Below are 18001 nucleotides of genomic sequence, written 5' to 3'. Positions count from 1 at the left end.
ACAGAGCACAGTTTGCATATAAAATATGATGAAAATTATGATGAACAAATTTGAGTTTTCTCTTGACTTAAACTCAACACGTTATAATGTCCTACAAAGCCTATAACGTATTCTGTACAACAGCGCCCTCTGGTGGCGTCGTGCAAACACGCTGTCAGATTCTGACTTTCTTTACAAATTATGATCAAATATATAAGTATATAAGTAGTCAACACTGTATTGGAGGTCTCTTAGCTATCTTATTATTCTATAAATGATATGCTTTGTGTGATACATACACAATACCTGATGCATGTTTGCCCTTTTGACTGCGACAACAAGATCACCTGTGGGACAAGGTGGAAATGAAAAATGAAACGGGTGCAGAGGAAAGTTCTTTTCTCTCACTTGGTGGAGTATCTTTTGTGTCCATATTACAATGGTAATGTAGTTGTTCTGCTGGTGGTTAAAGACACAAGATCATGATATTTTCAGACCATTATGGAAGAGAGAGCCCTGAATGGGTATGTGAAAAGGTTTGGTTTCTGACACCAGTCCTGGACTATGAAGGGCAGGTCTTTTTTCTTCTTCTTTGAAATAAATATGCACACGAGATGTGAAAAAGGTAAAGTTTGTGCTTTAAAACGTGATTTTGTCTCGATGTCGACAGCAGTAAGACATTAAAACACTACAATGATTGTCATTCATGTTTCTTTATCAAGCAATGATAATACATTCCATACAGCAGCCTCCTGTTTCAAAGTGTATTTCAGAAAGCAATGAAACCGGCGACAGCTGAATGATCGTGACATTATTCAATTTATAGTTTATGAATTTCATAATGGTCAACTTCAACTTGAGTGAAGATACAACCATAAACAAAACAGACACAAATCAATACAGAATTTTTAAAAAGGAACACTACTTTTTGTTATCGATTTGAGATCATCAGGCTGAACATTTGTATTAATACAATGCAACCACAGTCAAAGAGCTGCAACACATTAAATCTGTGTGAATTATCAGTTGGTGAGTTTCAGTAATTTACCTTTTTACTTATTTAGGCAGACCCTTGATTATTAATGTAATGGTAATATTAAAAGACAATGTAAGCTATAAATACATAGATGACAAAGTAATGTAGATGGATGGTGAACTGAGGATGTTCTTGAGTGCTTTCATGCAGATGGATGTCTGAATGACAGAAAGAGCCCCTCTGGTCTCAGTAGTATAATTCCTGATCCCACCAACCTGAGAGATTACAAAACAAAGATTAATAAATACTGAATAGATGTAGAGATGTTAATAGGGATGTTGAAGGTTAGAAGGAAGGATAAAGAATCTTGGCTTACTTCCTGGAAATCTTCTGACTCCTAATTTCCTGATCTCATCATAAACAAAGATTAAAATACCATATGGAACAGGTACAAACCACCACTGGACTCTGAAGAGAAAACACAATATGTAACATTAACATTGGGGGAAATTACTTTCTACCTCCTCCCCATTATTGTTTCAAGTAAAGTTTGTATCCTCAGAGTTCACAACAAACAGACCACTTTTCCTTCTAATCTGATGGTCAGCACTGTGGCTTACCTGATAGGCATGAAATTGAAGATATTGGGCATTCCCGGGCAGTAACAAAGCAGATTACCCAGAAGGAGCTGGAAGACAATGGCAGAAACCAGGACACGGTTCCTGCGTAGAAATAAACAAAATAAAATAATCAAAACACCCAGTTAGGATCCATTTTTGTTTTGTTTTTTTTAAACAATTGTAACACACAGCTTCACATTTGTTAAACTATTCATAAATCACAAACTAAGCTATACTCAGTTTGCATCTAGTGCGACATTTTTTCAAACAGTTCGAGATGCTTAACACCACAAAAAGAGCTAATTTAGGCTGTTTTCAATGATGTGACTCCAAGGCAACAAGGGATAACCATCTAGGAATAATGCGTGAACCCTCTGAAGTTGAAATAATGGCAAGTTGTCCTGCTCTTCCCATTCTGTCAATAACTGTGAATGCAGCATAAGCTTTGGATGTGTTAATGTTTCCATGACACAGAATTAATACTGTAAATGTTTATGTGTTAACTTTGGCTATTACCATACATTATGAAGAGCAATGCATGTTTGGGATGAGTCTTCACTGACCTGAAGAAGCCTTGCTGGAACACAGAGAGACGTCGAGTTTTCCTGATCAGCACATCTGAGATCTGACAAATCTCTATGCTGACAAAAAATACAGTGTAGCACGTATACTGCTGGTACAACCTCTGACTGAAGGTCTGTAAGCAGAAGACACAAGGGGAAGAGTTATTTGGTTACTATGCTTTTACAAATTTAAATATCGCCTTCACCCAACTACTTTCTGGAGGATTAACGCATGAGACAAAAAGAAAATGCCCAAAGGTAGGATCTAAAGTCTACACGGACCCATTCTTGTCCATAGCTGTCCTGTAAGTCTTGAAGATGAACATCCTCCCACTGAGGACGCAAGCCGACACACAAGAGCGGAAACCAGCCCTCCTGGGCCATGGCTGCGAAATAATCTGTAAAACCTGCATAAGACTGGATGGCTCCTGAAAACAAGAGGAAGAGGAAAAGAAAACATTGTCAATACTATCTTAACAGTGTATCCATCTAGCTCAATGGCCCTGTGTCTCTGGGCTAGTGGCTCCGCCTCCCCCAGAGGAATTCTGAGCGCACTCTTGTTACAGGTATTGTCTTTTCTGCTTTATTATTCAAAAGTGGAACATTGGAAGACGTGTCAAGCAAAGTTTGTAAGTGGGGCTGTCCATATATTCACAGGCCGTTTGTCTGTTTTGTGTCTGGGTGAACTAAATATTCACTTTGACATAACTGCTCTTAAATACAGTAACGGCTACGACATGCAGGTTTTGTTCACCGGCACAGACGCACACAGTCTCACCGATTTGGAAGTATGAGTACACGGCCAGGGCTTCGTTTACCAGACGATGTTGACGGGGGTTCCTGGGCTTCAGGTTCATGATGTCACTCTCTGCTTTCTCATAAGCCAGAGAGACAGAGGGATACTGGAAAGAAGACACAGGAGTGACTTTAATATTAAGGTCACCGACTCACTCGTTGTAGAAGGATAAGGTGAGTACAAAGTGTACGGGTCACTGTGAAATGCAATCAAATATATCTTCTTTCTTTGGAAAGGAAAAAGACAAGGGCTAGTGTCATGGCCCCCAAGTAATTTGCTTTCTTGCTGATCGAGGAATAATGACAATTACTCACAATGTCAGTGGCCAGTTCGATGAACAGAATAGTGATGCAGCCCAGAGGAAGAGGCACACTGACGGTGATGTAGATCAGATATGGAGTCAGCTCAGGAATGTTCTTGGTGAGCGTGTAGGCAATAGACTTCTTCAAGTTGTCAAAGATGAGACGACCTACACACACACACACACACACCTCAACTCATCTCAACTCAATACATTTGCTCAATATACTCCATCTAAACTATTCATTGCCAGTATATGTTAATGTATACACATTTCATAATACGGTGCTTTCTTGAGTTTTAGGGGCTGGTACTTTATGGAAATGTACTTTAACTATTCATCGGTTTTTACTTCAGATTCATTGATAATATTTCAAATAACAGAGACATCATTATCTCGTCCATGTACGACCACCATCACATGATCGGATGACCACTGAGCCTGGTCCCATGCCGTGAACCTTGAGTCTCACCCTGCTCCACTCCAGTGACAATAGAAGCAAAGTTGTCGTCCAACAGGATCATGTCTGCAGCGTTCTTAGCGGCGTCTGATCCGGCGATCCCCATGGCGACACCAATATCAGCTTTCTTAAGAGCCGGAGAGTCATTGACACCATCCCCTGTCACTGCGACAATAGATCCCTGGGTGGGGTGGAACATTAAAACATCTTCACAGACCTGGACATGTAGTCTGATCATACATGCTGGACATGAATACACACAAACCAATCTCCTCCCCTGCTGCTTTCTCATCTAAGAGCCTCCCAGGGGACCATATTGAAAAAAGACGTTGGCTTTATTGTGTCTGCCCTTAATATCTTTTATATTGTATGCATAGAAAACAGGATTTGGACACATATTGCTTTTAAACTATAACATAAATGTACCTTAATCATCACAGGATTAAAAGGACACAGGTCGTAAAATGTGTGTGTGTGTGATTTTTGTGTGTATTACCAGACGTTGACAACTCTCCACAATAATCAGTTTCTGCTGAGGAGATGTTCTCGCAAACACCATCTCAGGATGGCTTCGCAGTGCTTCATCCAGCTCGTCACTGCTCATGTCTTTCAGCTGACCACCGCTGATCACACAAGCTCGGGCGTCCCTGTACACAGACACCACGGTGACAGCCAGAGTTACAGAAAAATAAACAGACAAAAGGAACACTGCAGTCGAGTCACATTCCTGTAATAAGACAATGATGGTGAATTCTGTAGTTATGTGTGGTAGTCACACAGTGTGATGACCCCTCCCCTCCACTAGGGGTCTGGGTCCGGTTTGCTTTGTGTTTTGTCTTTCAGGCTGTTCATCAGCTGATGAGCCACACCTGAGCCTGGAGACTGCTATAAAAAGGCTTTGTTTGTTTAAGCTAGTTGTGTTATTCTTTAATTAAATGTCTATCTATTGTTTTTAACTCGTCTGGTCTCCCATCCATGTTGCAGTCTCTGAGACGGGTTGTAACACACAGTATTAGAAATAAACATTATCCTGCAATGGATTGTTCCTTGATATGTCACGGGGATGAGTGTCGACAGCAGTTATGCCAATACCTCTTGTTGACTTGTTCAACAGGAATACGCTTCCTCTGCGCAATGTCTTCCACTGTTTCACTGCCTTCTGTGATGATACCAACGTTAGCGGCTATGGCCCTTGCTGTAATTGGATGGTCCCCAGTCACCATGACAACCTGAAGAGAGATTGTATACATGCATACACACACACACACACACACACAAACAGATAAAAATAAACAAAGCGGAAAAAAATGCAGTCTCTTGCACACATTAAAAAAAAAATCTATATATGGGGCTATGTGAACACACCCTGATGCCAGCAGTACGACATTTCATCACTGCATCAGGTACAGTGGCTCTTGGGGGGTCAATCATTGAGATGAGGCCAGCAAAGCACAATCCTGACGTGGGGAAGTTCATCTCATCGGGGTCAAATGGACAGCCACGAGGATACTCCTTCTCATTTAGATGGAGATGACAGAAACCTAGCAGGGGAAAAGGAACAGCACAACTAATATAAAGTTACTATTTTATATAAAAGAAAGATAGCTACCAAACTAAATTGTAGAAATTATACTGATTGTGCATTAGGTGAATAAGCCACACAAAATCATTTGCTTTTATAATGGGGGGGGGGGGTTATATACTGTAAGAAAAACAATTTCAATACAGCAAGCCACATGATTAGGTCAAATATGAGTCAGAAGAAGTACTTCCTCACCCAGCACTCGCTCTCCCAATCCTCCCAGGTCCATATAAGCTGTCTGAAAGGCTTCACTCCACTGTTCATCAAGAGGCAGCTCCTGTCCTTTTATCAGAATGGTGGAGCAGCGCTCCAAGATACGTTCTGGTGCTCCTTTCATCACCAACAGGTAGCGAAGGTCCAGAGGATCATCCAGTTCATGGATAGATACCTGGAGAGAGAGAGAGAGAAATGGTCGTTACTAGCTCAATATAAATTCATCAGAGCACCCAGATCTGTGAATCACAGGATTATAGGACATTATCAAAGTAGAAAATAACGTTAAATATAAAAAACTTTTGCCCACTAATCTTCTGGTTAATAATGTAGTAATTGGTCATGGATGTTACACAGCTCCACTCTCACCTGGAACTTGTTGGTGGAGTTGAAGGGCAATTCCACTGCTTTCTTGAAGCGTTCACGGTAGTCGACGATGTTTCCTACTGTGAGCTCGGTGAACTTCAGCAGAGCAGTCTCTGATGCATCTCCTACCACGAGCCTCTGTGTGAGACATAAAGAGACAAAGGGAACACATCTTTTCTTAGAATAAATCGGAGGAAGAAACGGGCTTCTTTAACCAAAAATAACAATGTAGGCAAAATATGTAATATTACAGCTAGAGCCAGACGTGGCATTTTGTCAGCTCAAGTTGATGTTGACAACAAATGTCCTAAAACGAAACGTGTACCTTAGGAATAGGTACACCTTCCTGATCAGGTCTGAATGTGGCTCTGTTGCACAGGGAAGCCACCCTTGCCAATGAACGCCATGTTTCAGATGACTGGTCAAAACTCTTCCCTGGAAAACACACATCATCATACTAAAAGATGACTCAAATGTAAAATAATGTTAATCCACCCTAATTACATCGACATTATACCATTGCTCATAATAACAGTATTGCATGATTACTAAAGGAAATGCTTTGAACAATAACAAGCTTTTCTTCATGCGTTTACCTGACTGGTCTTCAGTGGTGTCAGCAGCGTGGATGTGGTTGTCGAACCAAAGGTGAGCTACAGTCATCCTGTTCTGGGTCAGGGTACCCGTCTTATCAGAACAGATCACCGAAGTGGAGCCTAAACACACACAGTGTTATGGGTTACACATGTACACTGTACATACATGCATGCTGTAATAACTTCATTAAATGGAGAACAAGCTTCATCTCAAATCTGTATATCATATTGTCCCTGAACTCAACAGAACATACTGTATCTCTCTTTGAGATACAGTATGTCTGGTGTTTAGGAAAACAAACCCAATGTTTCCACGGCCTCCAGGTTCTTCACAACACAGTTCTTCCTGGCAAGTCGTTTAGCAGTCAGAGACAGACACACCTGTTCACAAAGACACACAGGCAGTTACAGATTGACAGGTTAATACAGAACATACTGCACATATGATGAACTAAGTCATCCACATCCATTTTGCATGTATTCACTAATACACAGCCTGTGTTTTTTTCACAGAAGCATATTTCAGAAATGAGCATTCATACAGTCCAGATGATAGACACAATGGAAACAAGACAACATACAACAATGGTATGAGAAATTCACATTTGTTGTGGTGACTCACAGTAACTGTAGCAAGTAGCCCCTCTGGCACATAAGCCACCACGATAGCCATGAAGAAGATCATGGCTTCCAGGAAGGCATATCCGATGAACATGGCAACCACAAAGAAGGTAAACCCGAAAAAGATGGCAAGACCGGCGATGATGTCAACAAAATGTTCGATTTCTATGGCAATGGGTGTCTTTTCGTTGCCGACGCCACTCGCCAAGGTGGCAATTCGACCAATGATGGTACGATCACCAGTGTTGATGATCATGCCAGTAGCTATACCTGTAAAGGAGAAGTTATTCTTGAGTCCACCAACTAAAGAATCACAGAAATAAATGTATATCTAGTCCAGGGTGTGTATATGCATACTGAGTATGTACTGCTTACAGTACCTTCCATACAAGTTGTAGAGAAGAAAGCGATGTTTCTAGTCTCGAGTGGATTCTCATGAGTACATTCTGGAGTCCTGGTTTGTGGTTCAGACTCGCCTGTCAAAGATGAGTTGTCCACCTGGCACGCAAAGTATTTTCACAAATAGATCCTTACATATCCACATGATAAAATGAATGGCCTAACAATTATGGCACAGGTCTTCCACCGTTTTCTGTTTATTAAAAACCATTACCGCACCTGGCCTCATATGCTGTACAATACCTATGTCAATACGTACTACATTACTTCTCAGGATGCTATAATTAAAGAGTTGAAATTGGTATTTAAATTACTAGCAAACCAAATGTAGACATTTAGGATTTCTAAGAAGCCAATAAAAGTCTGAGCTTGCATCAAGAGATGTGTCATTGATCTATTTGAGTGTTATACAGCATAGTGTAATGGATGCGTGTGATCTACCTTGCAGGCCTGACTAGTGATGATGCGAATGTCAGCAGGGATTCCGTCTCCTCCTTTGATCTCCACCAAATCGCCCACCACCAACTGGTGGGCGTTGATCTGGTTTTTCTGGCCATCACGGATCACAATGGCTTGCTATTTTGAGATATTAGCAAAGATAGAAATAGATAAACACATTGAGAAAGACACAGAGTGAGAGCAAAATACACAAGTGTTTAAGAAAAAGAAAAAGGAAAAAAGTGCTATGACAGACAATAAATTTATATTCAATTCCAACGAGTTGTACTTTACAAATATGGTTTTGTGCAACTTACCTGAGGCACCAGATTCTTGAAGCTGGCAATGATGTTGGTACTCTTGAATTCTTGGTAGTAACCAAAGCAACCAGTTACAACGACGACAGCAATGAGAGTGATGGCCAGGTACAGCTGGAGTGAGAGAAGAGATATTACCATACAAACAGGTAACTAGCAATGACTCTTGCTGTCCCTCGTTTCATTTTTCCTGATGGTCCCTCAAAGCAACACTTGGAAGCCAAAAATGTTTTTTTTCCCTTGTTTTTTCCAAAGGGCACTAAAGGAGAAAAACTTTAAATGGAAATTTAACATACATTGTCAAAGCAGGTGACGTTGCCTCTTGCAAGTTCAATTCCAAAGGCGATGAAGCAGATGCAAGCTGCGACCCACATCAGACACTGCAGCCCTCCAGCCAGCTGCCTGGCAAACTTCACATACTCTGGAGTTCCTTTGGGAGGCTTCAATTCATTCGGGCCATCTCTCTCCAAGACTTGGGCGGCGAAGGCTGAGGTCAAACCCTGTCGATAGAGAACAGAAAAAACGGATGCAATTGAAGAGTTTGGTTGGCTAAAACAACTATAAAAACACAAAAAATTAGAGTTTTGAAACATCATGAGTCTGACATGAGCCTACACAGAGTGAAAGTGGGAGGATGTTGGATATCGGTCAAGGGAAGTAAATGCATAAAATGAAGGAGAATAAAGTGAAAAACATACAAAACACTAACAAAAGACAAACATTAAAGAAAGAAAGTAATTATGTAAGAAATAGCTTACCTTGGTAACATTAGTGTTGTACCTCAATTCTAGTTCTTCAATGGTAATCTCATGGTCGTCCTGCAGGATTGCAACATTCATTCAGAGCAAATGTTTAGAGGGTAGATAAGAGTCAATCCAGGGGATTTCATCATGGCTGTTTGTAACTTCATGCTTACAGTTAGTTGGTCAGAGAGTTCATTACTAAATATTCTCACTACTCTGAAGCCCTGAGGTGTTTGTCTTTTACTTACAATATCCATTTCTTTCTTCATGCCCTCCATTTTTTCCTTCTTATTGATCTTTTTCTTCTTCTTCTTCTTCTTGTCCATCTCTCCATCCATCTCAAACATGTCGTACGTGTCCTAAAGGCAGATAGTTATTGGCAAAGTGTTTACATGCATACAAAATTGTATGACTGGATTTATCGAGTGATTTACAAACATTTACGGATTGACCTTAGTGATTGGAAGCATAACTTCAACAAAACTATACCAAAATAACTTTTAAAAAGTATTCATAAAGTAAGGTTCAGTCTACCTAAAAGCCTGAAATAATTCACAAGGTGAGTGGTTATCAGCTAATCTACAGGGTTGCCTACCTTTTTAGTCATGGTTGCAGGTTTGTTAGGGGACTGCCCTCCTAAATCAATGGAGGTCCAGACCACTCGATCCTTCTTCTTGGCCCCCGGAATTTTGGCAGTCAGCTCGGGTCCAGTCCCAAAGACGCACCCTGTTTCTCTCTCTCTCTCTCACACACATACACACACACACACACACACATACAATGCTAAGAAAAAGCTTGATTTTCTGGAACAGCCTTTTATATATGACAACTCCCCTTTTTTATAGGCGTGTGTGCACAAAACACCTTTGGACATATACACACCGTTATGTTTAAGCACGCACTTCAAGACGACTACCTACGTAAAATGGTACCTCAGGTAGCAACAATGTCACCCCTAGGCAGGTCACACACAACACACACACATACAGAAATACTCTCATATCACACTATGCTGGTATCTCTTATCTACCCTCTGCACGTTTCTTTTCCTGATAAACTGATTGGAGCAAAGAGGAAAGGGACAATGAAGGTTAACACAGACCAATGTCACTCCTACCAGTACGCCTGACATTAAACTCTATCAATTTACAATGAACTCTGCACTACACAACTGCAGTCTAGCATTGGCCTTAACTCATTCTGGAAGTTCAAGAATTACTTAATGGCCAGTTCTAGACTGCATTTTGTGTAGTACAGCATTCATTGTAAATTGATGGAGTTTAATGTTGGGCGTAATGGTAGGAATGACATGTCCTTGATATAATAAGCATTTACCGAACTGTGAATCACTGGCTTTACTAGCAGAGGGAAAATGTGCCACCTTTGCTGCTGAAATATACGTAACTAAGTAATAAGACAAGAGACCAATCGACAGACTGACAGGTGGACCAGCACCAGAACAAATCCAAGTACAAATGGAGAGGACATCTGCAGAAAATAGCCGGTATAGCTGGAGTTAATCTGCAGTCACACCTGATGCCAATTCCAGCTCATGAGCAGTGCCACAATAGGCATCGACCGCAGAGGCATGTCAATGGTGTCAGTCTGTTCACTGTGGGTTTACTCTGATGACCACGCACTACTTCTGTTCACCACATTTGATCAATGCACTCCTCTCTGCAGGTGTGTGCACCTCATTTATTATTTTGTCTACAGATTCTAATTTAGAGTGATGGACGGTTCTACACTTAAACTCTGAGTTGTGCTCTCATTGACATTGAAGCCCAGCACTAACCTGTGCCTGGAGAGTCATTATATCAGATATGCGTGAGCAGTCCTCTCTACCATGCTCTCTAAATATCAAAAACCTCTGTCTAAGAATTATTACACATGTAGAGATTAAAGCAGGCACACTATTGTAGACAGATGCAAATAGTGATAGATTGTACGTACAAGAGATATACCACTCAAGACACATACAGACTAAGTGTATAGTAAGAGACATTAAGGTAAATCATTCCACAAAATTACAACTAAACAACTATTTAAAACGGCATTATTTTGAATCCTATAATATTGTCCTGTAATGAAGAGAAGTAAGTAAAAATGGAGGTCACTCTGTCCCTTAACTCTCCTGCCCAAAACATGTTGCATGCTGGGTAAATAGGAGCCAGGTAAGATAAGTTGTGTTTGAGTTGTGTCAATATTGTTTTTCACTATAGAGTGACAGTGGCTGTGTAATCAAATCAGTGTTATCTCCCAGATTGTATCAGGTCTAGGGAAACACAAGTGAGGATGGAGAGAATAGATGCATGAGATGGGATGAAGGGGTCACAAAAAAGTAAGTCTGTTAAACTGTAACGTGCCATTTGACAATGCCGCACTAAATACAATCTTAAAGGCATGACAAGTTCTTGAGTTGCATTTTGTGAAATGTAAGATCAAGCATTTCTGGAGCTTGACCCATGCATAAAGGTGACTAAAAAAGGACTAAAAGTCAGGCTAACTCGGCTTCAGCTCCTTCAAATATGACCATTATTTTTAAAGTATATATTTTTTAAACATGCATAAGGTTTATTGTTTTGTTTTTATTGCCTGCTTTGTATTTGCCTTATTGCCTTTGACGTATGCATAGTTATTGTATTGTTTGAAGAATTTATTGAGGCTTTATGCTACTTCCTCTCTAATAGTTAAATAAGACTTTTATTTTGAAAAGGTTCAAAGGAAACGCAGTTTTGTTTTACGTTCGAATGCGAACTTGACTTGTTACGGACGGGTTACAGACGGATGGGCATTTATACTTGCAAGAAAGTTTAATAGTTTAATGGACCCGCATGAGGCTAAAGCTCTTACGGTGGTGATAGTTTACATGTTTAAATAATGTATTGTGACCGAAAGGAAGAAAATAAAAGAGTAATTTCACCAGCAGTAAGTTTCATGCCACTTCATATACGGGGATCCGTTACAGTAGTTAACCTAATACCGTGCTGAAGCTCTTTACAGACAGGGTTCCGTCTTGTCTTTTTACTCCCACGGACCAATCTTTTCTTACACTTAGATACCGTGAAGCTCTTTACATTTTAAATCTAGAAAAAAAATATTAATCCCCCCCCTCCACCCGACACTTTAAGATTATATCAAAGTCGCAACACCAGTGTGACGGTAAACTGAGCCTAAGTAATATATTAGAAAATACGCGTTTCATTTTTAATTGTGACTTTGCACAGTGGTTGCATTTCTAGCCAATTACAGCTGCGTCACGTGATACCACCACGCGACGTCATTTTCTTGCGACGCCTCCAGGAAGAAAGCTCCATGTGAACGGCTTTCCCCAAAGTTATCGTTAATTACAGGTAAGTCATGCATCCGTGTGTTAGCTGAGCGTGAGAAGAGGCTCTGTCTTTACGTCTGCTAACAAAGCTCCGTTTGACAAGGAGGCCTGAAGCGTGCCGGTCCGCGGTGTTTCAGCGAGTCTCCTCCTTTAGCGACAAGGTCAGGATCTAACTTTACATGACAGGTGAACATCCACTCCCCACACCGCCGCTTCCGTTAACATCACATTTTAAGGCACGGGATGTCTTTTCAATCACAGTTATAGCTCCAGACGTAACCATCTCAACCGAGCTACATAGTTGCATTGTGTACCTGCGTGTAAGAGTTACGCGACGTCACTCGTTGGCCACGTTACACTACCCGAGCGCTTAATAACACCAGTGAAAGATAGTTTGGTCAACATGAAGGTGGATATTTGACAATATGTAGTTGTTGCTACATTAAGCAAATGAACAATGAGCTGCCATTGTTGAGATAACCCTTTGACCTGGTAACCTGTCCTGATGCAGTCAGCAGCTGAATTGTGAGACTCTCTCTCTCTCTCTCTCTCTCTCTCTCTCTCTCTCTCTCTCTCTCTCTCTCTCTCTCTGTCTTTTTTCCTCCCCGTGGCCACTGTCTTGTCTCTCAGTCCCAATGGCCAGCCGCCTTTTGGGCAGATGTGCCCGTCTGGTCTGCAGGGCCTCCTCCAAGACGCCAGCTGCTGCTGCCCGCCTGCCTCCGCCTGTGGCTGTGCCCGCAGAGAGGAAGAGGGCTCAGGGCTGGCCAATGGTTACAGAACGGTTAATGTCCGTGGGAAGGACAATTGACAAGGAAGACCACTTTCCAAACACGCCTACGCGGACCCATCTGGATGAGTTGTTGGAAAAGGCAGTCGTGCCAGAGGACATCCTGTTGGCCTGGGCCGAACATGGACAGAATGGTAACCAAGCTGCTAATGCCCTGATGAAATGGACTCTGTTGGTGCTAAGGACGAGGGATGGCAAGTTTAAGGAACAAAAAGCAGAACTGATGAGCGATTCAAGGTTACTGGATATGATGGCTACAGTATCTGGGCAGGTGAGGAAGTCACATATAGAGGTGGACTGCTGCGTTATTATTGTGTATGGTAACTGATGTCTTATCCAAGGCCTTGTGCTTGTCCTGTTGAGATTGATTATTCATTTCTGTGTGTGGTTTTCTTCCAGGTGTCTGCAGTGTGGAATGGCAATCTAGTGTCTGTCCTGCGATCTTTCTGGATTATGGGTCTGCCCTCCACTGATTCAGTACTCAATTCTGTTCAGACTGAGGTCCTGTGGCGAGTCCGCAGGCTAACCTATAAGCAGTTGGGCTATCTGGCAGATTGGGGAGCAGGCAGGAAAGGACAGCAAGACGTGGCAATAGTGAACGCTGCATTAAAACAGCTGGAACTGCGTTGGACTGAAATTGCCGATGCTAAAACTGTCAGTGGATTGATAGCCAATGGACAACGCATGTCACCTGCCTTAACAGACAGACTCGAAGACAAGGTATCAAAGTTGAAAAACATCTGTTACCATTTACCACAAAGTTAATGGCCCAGCTAAACATGCTTAACTTGCCTAAAATTCACTATATGTACTAGACCAGCTCGGAAGGAAACAATATTAATTGCTGTCTAGAATATATTTATGTGTAGAGTGGCCAGTTTGTGAAAACACTGATCACTGTCTTGAAAAATGAGAAAGTAAAATAATTGTACACGTATGAACAACATGAGTCTACCCTATACCCATTGGATCATGTGGTCAATTAGCCCATAATCCCAAACCATAGTGCAATACTATCTGTCTTTATTGCAGGCTTTGGAGCTCGCAGAGGGCTTTTCAACAGAGGAGATCCGCAAAGTCTGTATGTCTTTGGCAGTTCAGAGCCGCAGATCAGTCCCGCTGCTCAGAGCTTTGTCCTACCACCTTTTCCAGAAGTCATCGGCAGAGTTCACCACTCCACTCATACTTGACATTGCTTTTGCATACGGTAATAACTTTGATTGTTACATTTTCACGAACACAGAAGGAATGCATGAACCAACTTATTTTAGTGTATATCCACGTCTTTATTGCCCCAATTTCTCTCCTCTTCCTTTCTTTACCTGATAAAAAGATCTTTTACGGAATAGCTAAAGTCTTACTTTTTAAATTCAGACAGCAGATGAGTGCAGAGCAGAGAATTGGAAGCTAGTTGAGAGAAAGCCACAGCCTGGTAAGTTAGAGGCTGAAACCATTTGAGACCAAGGATAATGTACTTCAAACTCCCATCACTCAACACTGAATGTTTAAGCTTTAATGTCAAAACAACTAGTCTGTCAATTATACAACTTAAATATTCCACTACCTTTGCTGGACTAGTGGTGAACATTGTCATCGGTAAACGGCTTGTCTGGTGTAAGCCAGAACAGAATGGAGCACTGCCTGTATAACAGTACCAACTTTGTCGTTGCTCTCCCATAGGGAAGTTGAATTTCCACCATTCTCAGATATTTCAGCGAATGGCCTCCGAGTTGTTACCCAGGGTCCCTTTGCTCAGCTCTGCTGACGTCACGCGCTGTGCTAAATCACTGGGCTTCCTTAAGTGGCTCCACGTCCCTCTCTTTGAGGCCTTTGCCGAGGTCAGTTATTAGTTAGGCATCACTATCCCTTGTTCAGTTCATTGTGAAAAGTATTTGAATGAATATTGTCTCACTCGCTGTGTCATACTCTCTGTACATTTCTTCACCAGCACTTCACTGAGAACAGTCAGAATTACAGCACCCTTCAGCTGTGTAATCTGCTCATGACCTTTGCCAGACTGAGCTTTCAGCCCAGCAAAGGAGAAGAGTTCTTTAGCAAGGTACCGATGATATTAAAGGCTGTTTAATGACTGCACATGGTTGCTTGTACTCCCCACCGTCGACGTATTCTTGATATGTGCCATTTTGTGTCAAGGTTCACTCTGTCATGGATGGCTCTCTCTCCGGCCTGGAGCCCTTCTTGCAGACAGATGTGGTTTGGGCTTTGTGTGTTCTACAGCAGGTCAGGCCCCACCACCTCATCCCCCTCACGCAACAAAATCACATTAGCAAACTGTCAGGTAAGACACCTGGCTGTGGGCATTCATTCTTCTTTTGTACTTTTTCCTGTTTTTGACAAATAGTGAATTCATAAAAATGCAGATACACACTCATAATACAGTGAAGTTCACTCAAATGACAGAATACATACAGCAGTTTAAAGTACCTGCTCCTCTAAAATAGTAGATGCTAGTGGTTCAGTGGTTCAGGCACCTTAGTTGAATTGGGCCACAGACCATATTAATGAAAGGTTACCTTCTAGGAACTGACTGCCAAATTACCCTTCTGGCTCAGTAGAGGGCAGTGCTGCACCAATACATTTCTGGTGAGACGGGGACATTAATTCCAATGTTTCACAGATCCGAAGCATAGCTTTGATGACTAAAACATGTTTGAAGTGGTTTTGAAAATAATTTATCTAAGTGGCCTTGCAGGTCTCTTTCTATTAATTTGTTTTTTTTTGTCCGTAGAGGGCAGTCCATCCAGAGTGGAGAATTATCGGCTGAAGCTCCTCCACGTTGCTGCTACTCTCCACTTGGAGCACCCGGGTTCCTCAGATACTCCAGTCTCCCTGAAGGCCCTGTCTGTACCGGTCAGGAGCGCCCCCCTCTCCTCCCTGCAGAGCAGTCTTAGAGGGAGTTTACAGAGTTTGGTTGGTGGGAGGACAGAGGCCCTTCGCACTGGGGTTGACACTGTTTATGGATGGACTATTGGTAAGAGTAGCCCGTATAGGATATACTTTGAGATTGCATAAATGTCATGCTGTCCTCTTATTACAAGACTTCTACACTGTAAATAACATGTATCACATTCTCTGTTAAGGTGAAGCTTTTTAATAACTGACGTGCCTTTCTCTAATCAGATGGTGAGCTGGTGTTGGATTGTGACAACAAACCAGTTGATATGTTTATGCTGAAAGCCGCTCACCTTCCCAGTGGAGGAGGAGACCGGGCTTTACCTGTAGGGGCACATCGGTGAGTCAGAGGAGAATCCTGTGGGCTTGGGTTTTGTTAAAGATTTACGTTTGCTTTTCTCCCTTTTTTTATAAATGTTGCATCTATTGCTCTAGCTGTCTATAATAAAAAGTGATCTTCTTTGATCCATTCATCTCCCTCTGTTCTTAGGCTTGCTTTCTTGGCTTGGGAATTTCCAAACTTCGGCTCGAAGAGTAAAGACCTTTTGGGACGGTTTGCCATGATGAAGCGACATCTCCAGTTGGCTGGCTTCATCACAGTGGAGGTAGGGAGAGACGAGTGAATGGGATAACCCATATAATGCAGTGTTTGTGGCCATGTTTTAGTTACTAGTTTAGTTACTACAAGCTACTTGTTCTTCAGATACATTTCCATTCCACACTCATTAATTGCAAAATGAATTTCCTGGTGTGATGGTGAGAAATATAGCAAAGAACAGAGGCAACTTTGGTAGAGCAGATATTCAGGTGGGTTCTGCTGCAGTCGGTGGTATAAATAGAGCTGCTGCTGCTGCTGCAGCTCCGTCTCATCTAGGCTAATTCAAGTGCTCTCTCATCTAGGACACCCACCTTAGCCAATAGTCACTTGCCTCTCAGGTTTGCATTGCTGATTGATTTAACAGGTCAATCACATGTACCTGAGACTAAAAAACATCATCGTCTATTAAATGTGTGACTATTAAAGTGTGTTCTCTTAAGCGCTCACTGATAAGGACATGGTACTTGCTCAGTAGCTCTTAATAGGAATCTTTTTTTGTCCTCCTTCAGGTGCCATATTATGACTGGCTGGAGCTGAAGACCGATTGGCAGAAGTTGGCGTACCTGAAGGATAAAATGGGGAAGGCCGTGGCCGAGGACATGGCCAAGTGAACCAATCAGTCTGGCAGACGGCTAAATCAGAGCTTTCCCAATCAAATGGGTCCAAAGGAAATACCCACGCACACCCACGTGCATGGCAGAAAAGCTCTCTCATACTTTGGCAGAAGAAAAAAAACCAAACATATTTTAGCTCTGGTTCCCTTGGCAACACGTGGGGCTTTCCCTGTTTCCATGGTGATGGTAAGCGAGGCTTTTGGAGCCATAGAGAGAGACAGAAATAAATACAAAAGAGTCCTTCTGTAGATATTATATGATCAATGACTGAGTCACCTCTCAAAACAGAAGCACCACTTGTATAATTTAGGTAAAAACGTTGGGTTTAATATCGGCATGTGAATGGATTGGAATAATTTAATCTGTGAATTTGTGTCCACTTGTTATTGAATAAATTGTTTTATTGCCATTTTTACTTGTTTTGTCTGCCAATTCTCCAATAGTCAGGGGCCTGTTGCAGTCGATTGTATCTGGTGTGGTATTCAGATAGGATGTGCATAATTTCACATGTGGCAGCTAGTGGCACACCTCTGGCATACTGGTGGGTGTGATCAGTATTCGAAAACACTTGAAACACTGAATCAGCATCGAGCAGGGTTGACGATAAGTATTTTCACAGCTTTGCTCACATAAATGACAGCTAGTATGTTATTTTGTTTTTTTTATTGTATCGTTCAAGTCACTCAGTATAGCAAGTTTGCATTGTAGATAAATTGGAACGTGTTTCATTTCTTCGAGTTTTGTTGGATATTTTATATTTAAATTAAACCTGTGTTTGCATAGCATGG

At 41.7% G+C, this 18001-nt stretch overlaps 2 protein-coding genes across 4 annotated transcripts; one reads left to right on the top strand and one right to left on the bottom strand.

The window, feature by feature from the left end:
• Window positions 1-1132: 1132 nt before the first annotated feature.
• Window positions 1133-9724, bottom strand: LOC117745041 (potassium-transporting ATPase alpha chain 1-like). Its single transcript, XM_034553020.1, has 24 exons — window positions 9566-9724; window positions 9219-9329; window positions 8986-9045; window positions 8524-8727; window positions 8228-8341; window positions 7914-8048; window positions 7454-7571; window positions 7075-7343; window positions 6755-6833; window positions 6453-6572; window positions 6182-6291; window positions 5860-5994; window positions 5473-5665; window positions 5061-5236; window positions 4788-4924; window positions 4192-4342; window positions 3708-3876; window positions 3249-3403; window positions 2917-3040; window positions 2421-2566; window positions 2139-2272; window positions 1576-1677; window positions 1332-1423; window positions 1133-1230 (listed from the first exon to the last, which is right to left on the bottom strand). The coding sequence occupies exons 1-24, from the start codon at window positions 9575-9577 to the stop codon at window positions 1202-1204; spliced, it is 3075 nt and encodes a 1024-aa protein (XP_034408911.1). The 5' UTR covers window positions 9578-9724; the 3' UTR covers window positions 1133-1201.
• Window positions 9725-12201: 2477 nt separating this feature from the next.
• tbrg4 (transforming growth factor beta regulator 4) lies at window positions 12202-17624 on the top strand. Of its 3 annotated transcripts, none has more exons than XM_034554393.1 (12): window positions 12268-12323; window positions 12405-12487; window positions 12932-13359; window positions 13488-13808; window positions 14121-14295; window positions 14769-14926; window positions 15037-15147; window positions 15243-15387; window positions 15838-16080; window positions 16230-16341; window positions 16492-16606; window positions 17109-17624. In XM_034554393.1, the coding sequence occupies exons 2-12, from the start codon at window positions 12481-12483 to the stop codon at window positions 17208-17210; spliced, it is 1917 nt and encodes a 638-aa protein (XP_034410284.1). In that variant the 5' UTR covers window positions 12268-12323; window positions 12405-12480; the 3' UTR covers window positions 17211-17624. The 3 variants fall into 3 exon arrangements, with proteins under 3 accessions (XP_034410285.1, XP_034410284.1, XP_034410283.1); XM_034554392.1 differs by having other exon boundaries at window positions 12269-12323; window positions 12408-12487; window positions 17109-17221; XM_034554394.1 differs by lacking the exon at window positions 12405-12487 and having other exon boundaries at window positions 12202-12323; window positions 17109-17621.
• The last annotated feature ends 377 nt before the right edge of the window (window positions 17625-18001 follow it).

The sequence above is a fragment of the Cyclopterus lumpus genome, chromosome 16, assembly GCF_009769545.1.
Source record: "Cyclopterus lumpus isolate fCycLum1 chromosome 16, fCycLum1.pri, whole genome shotgun sequence".
Taxonomy (NCBI): Eukaryota; Metazoa; Chordata; class Actinopteri; order Perciformes; family Cyclopteridae; genus Cyclopterus; species Cyclopterus lumpus.
The sequence above is the reverse complement of the archived record's forward strand: the minus strand, read 5'-3'. Positions and strand labels throughout refer to the sequence as shown.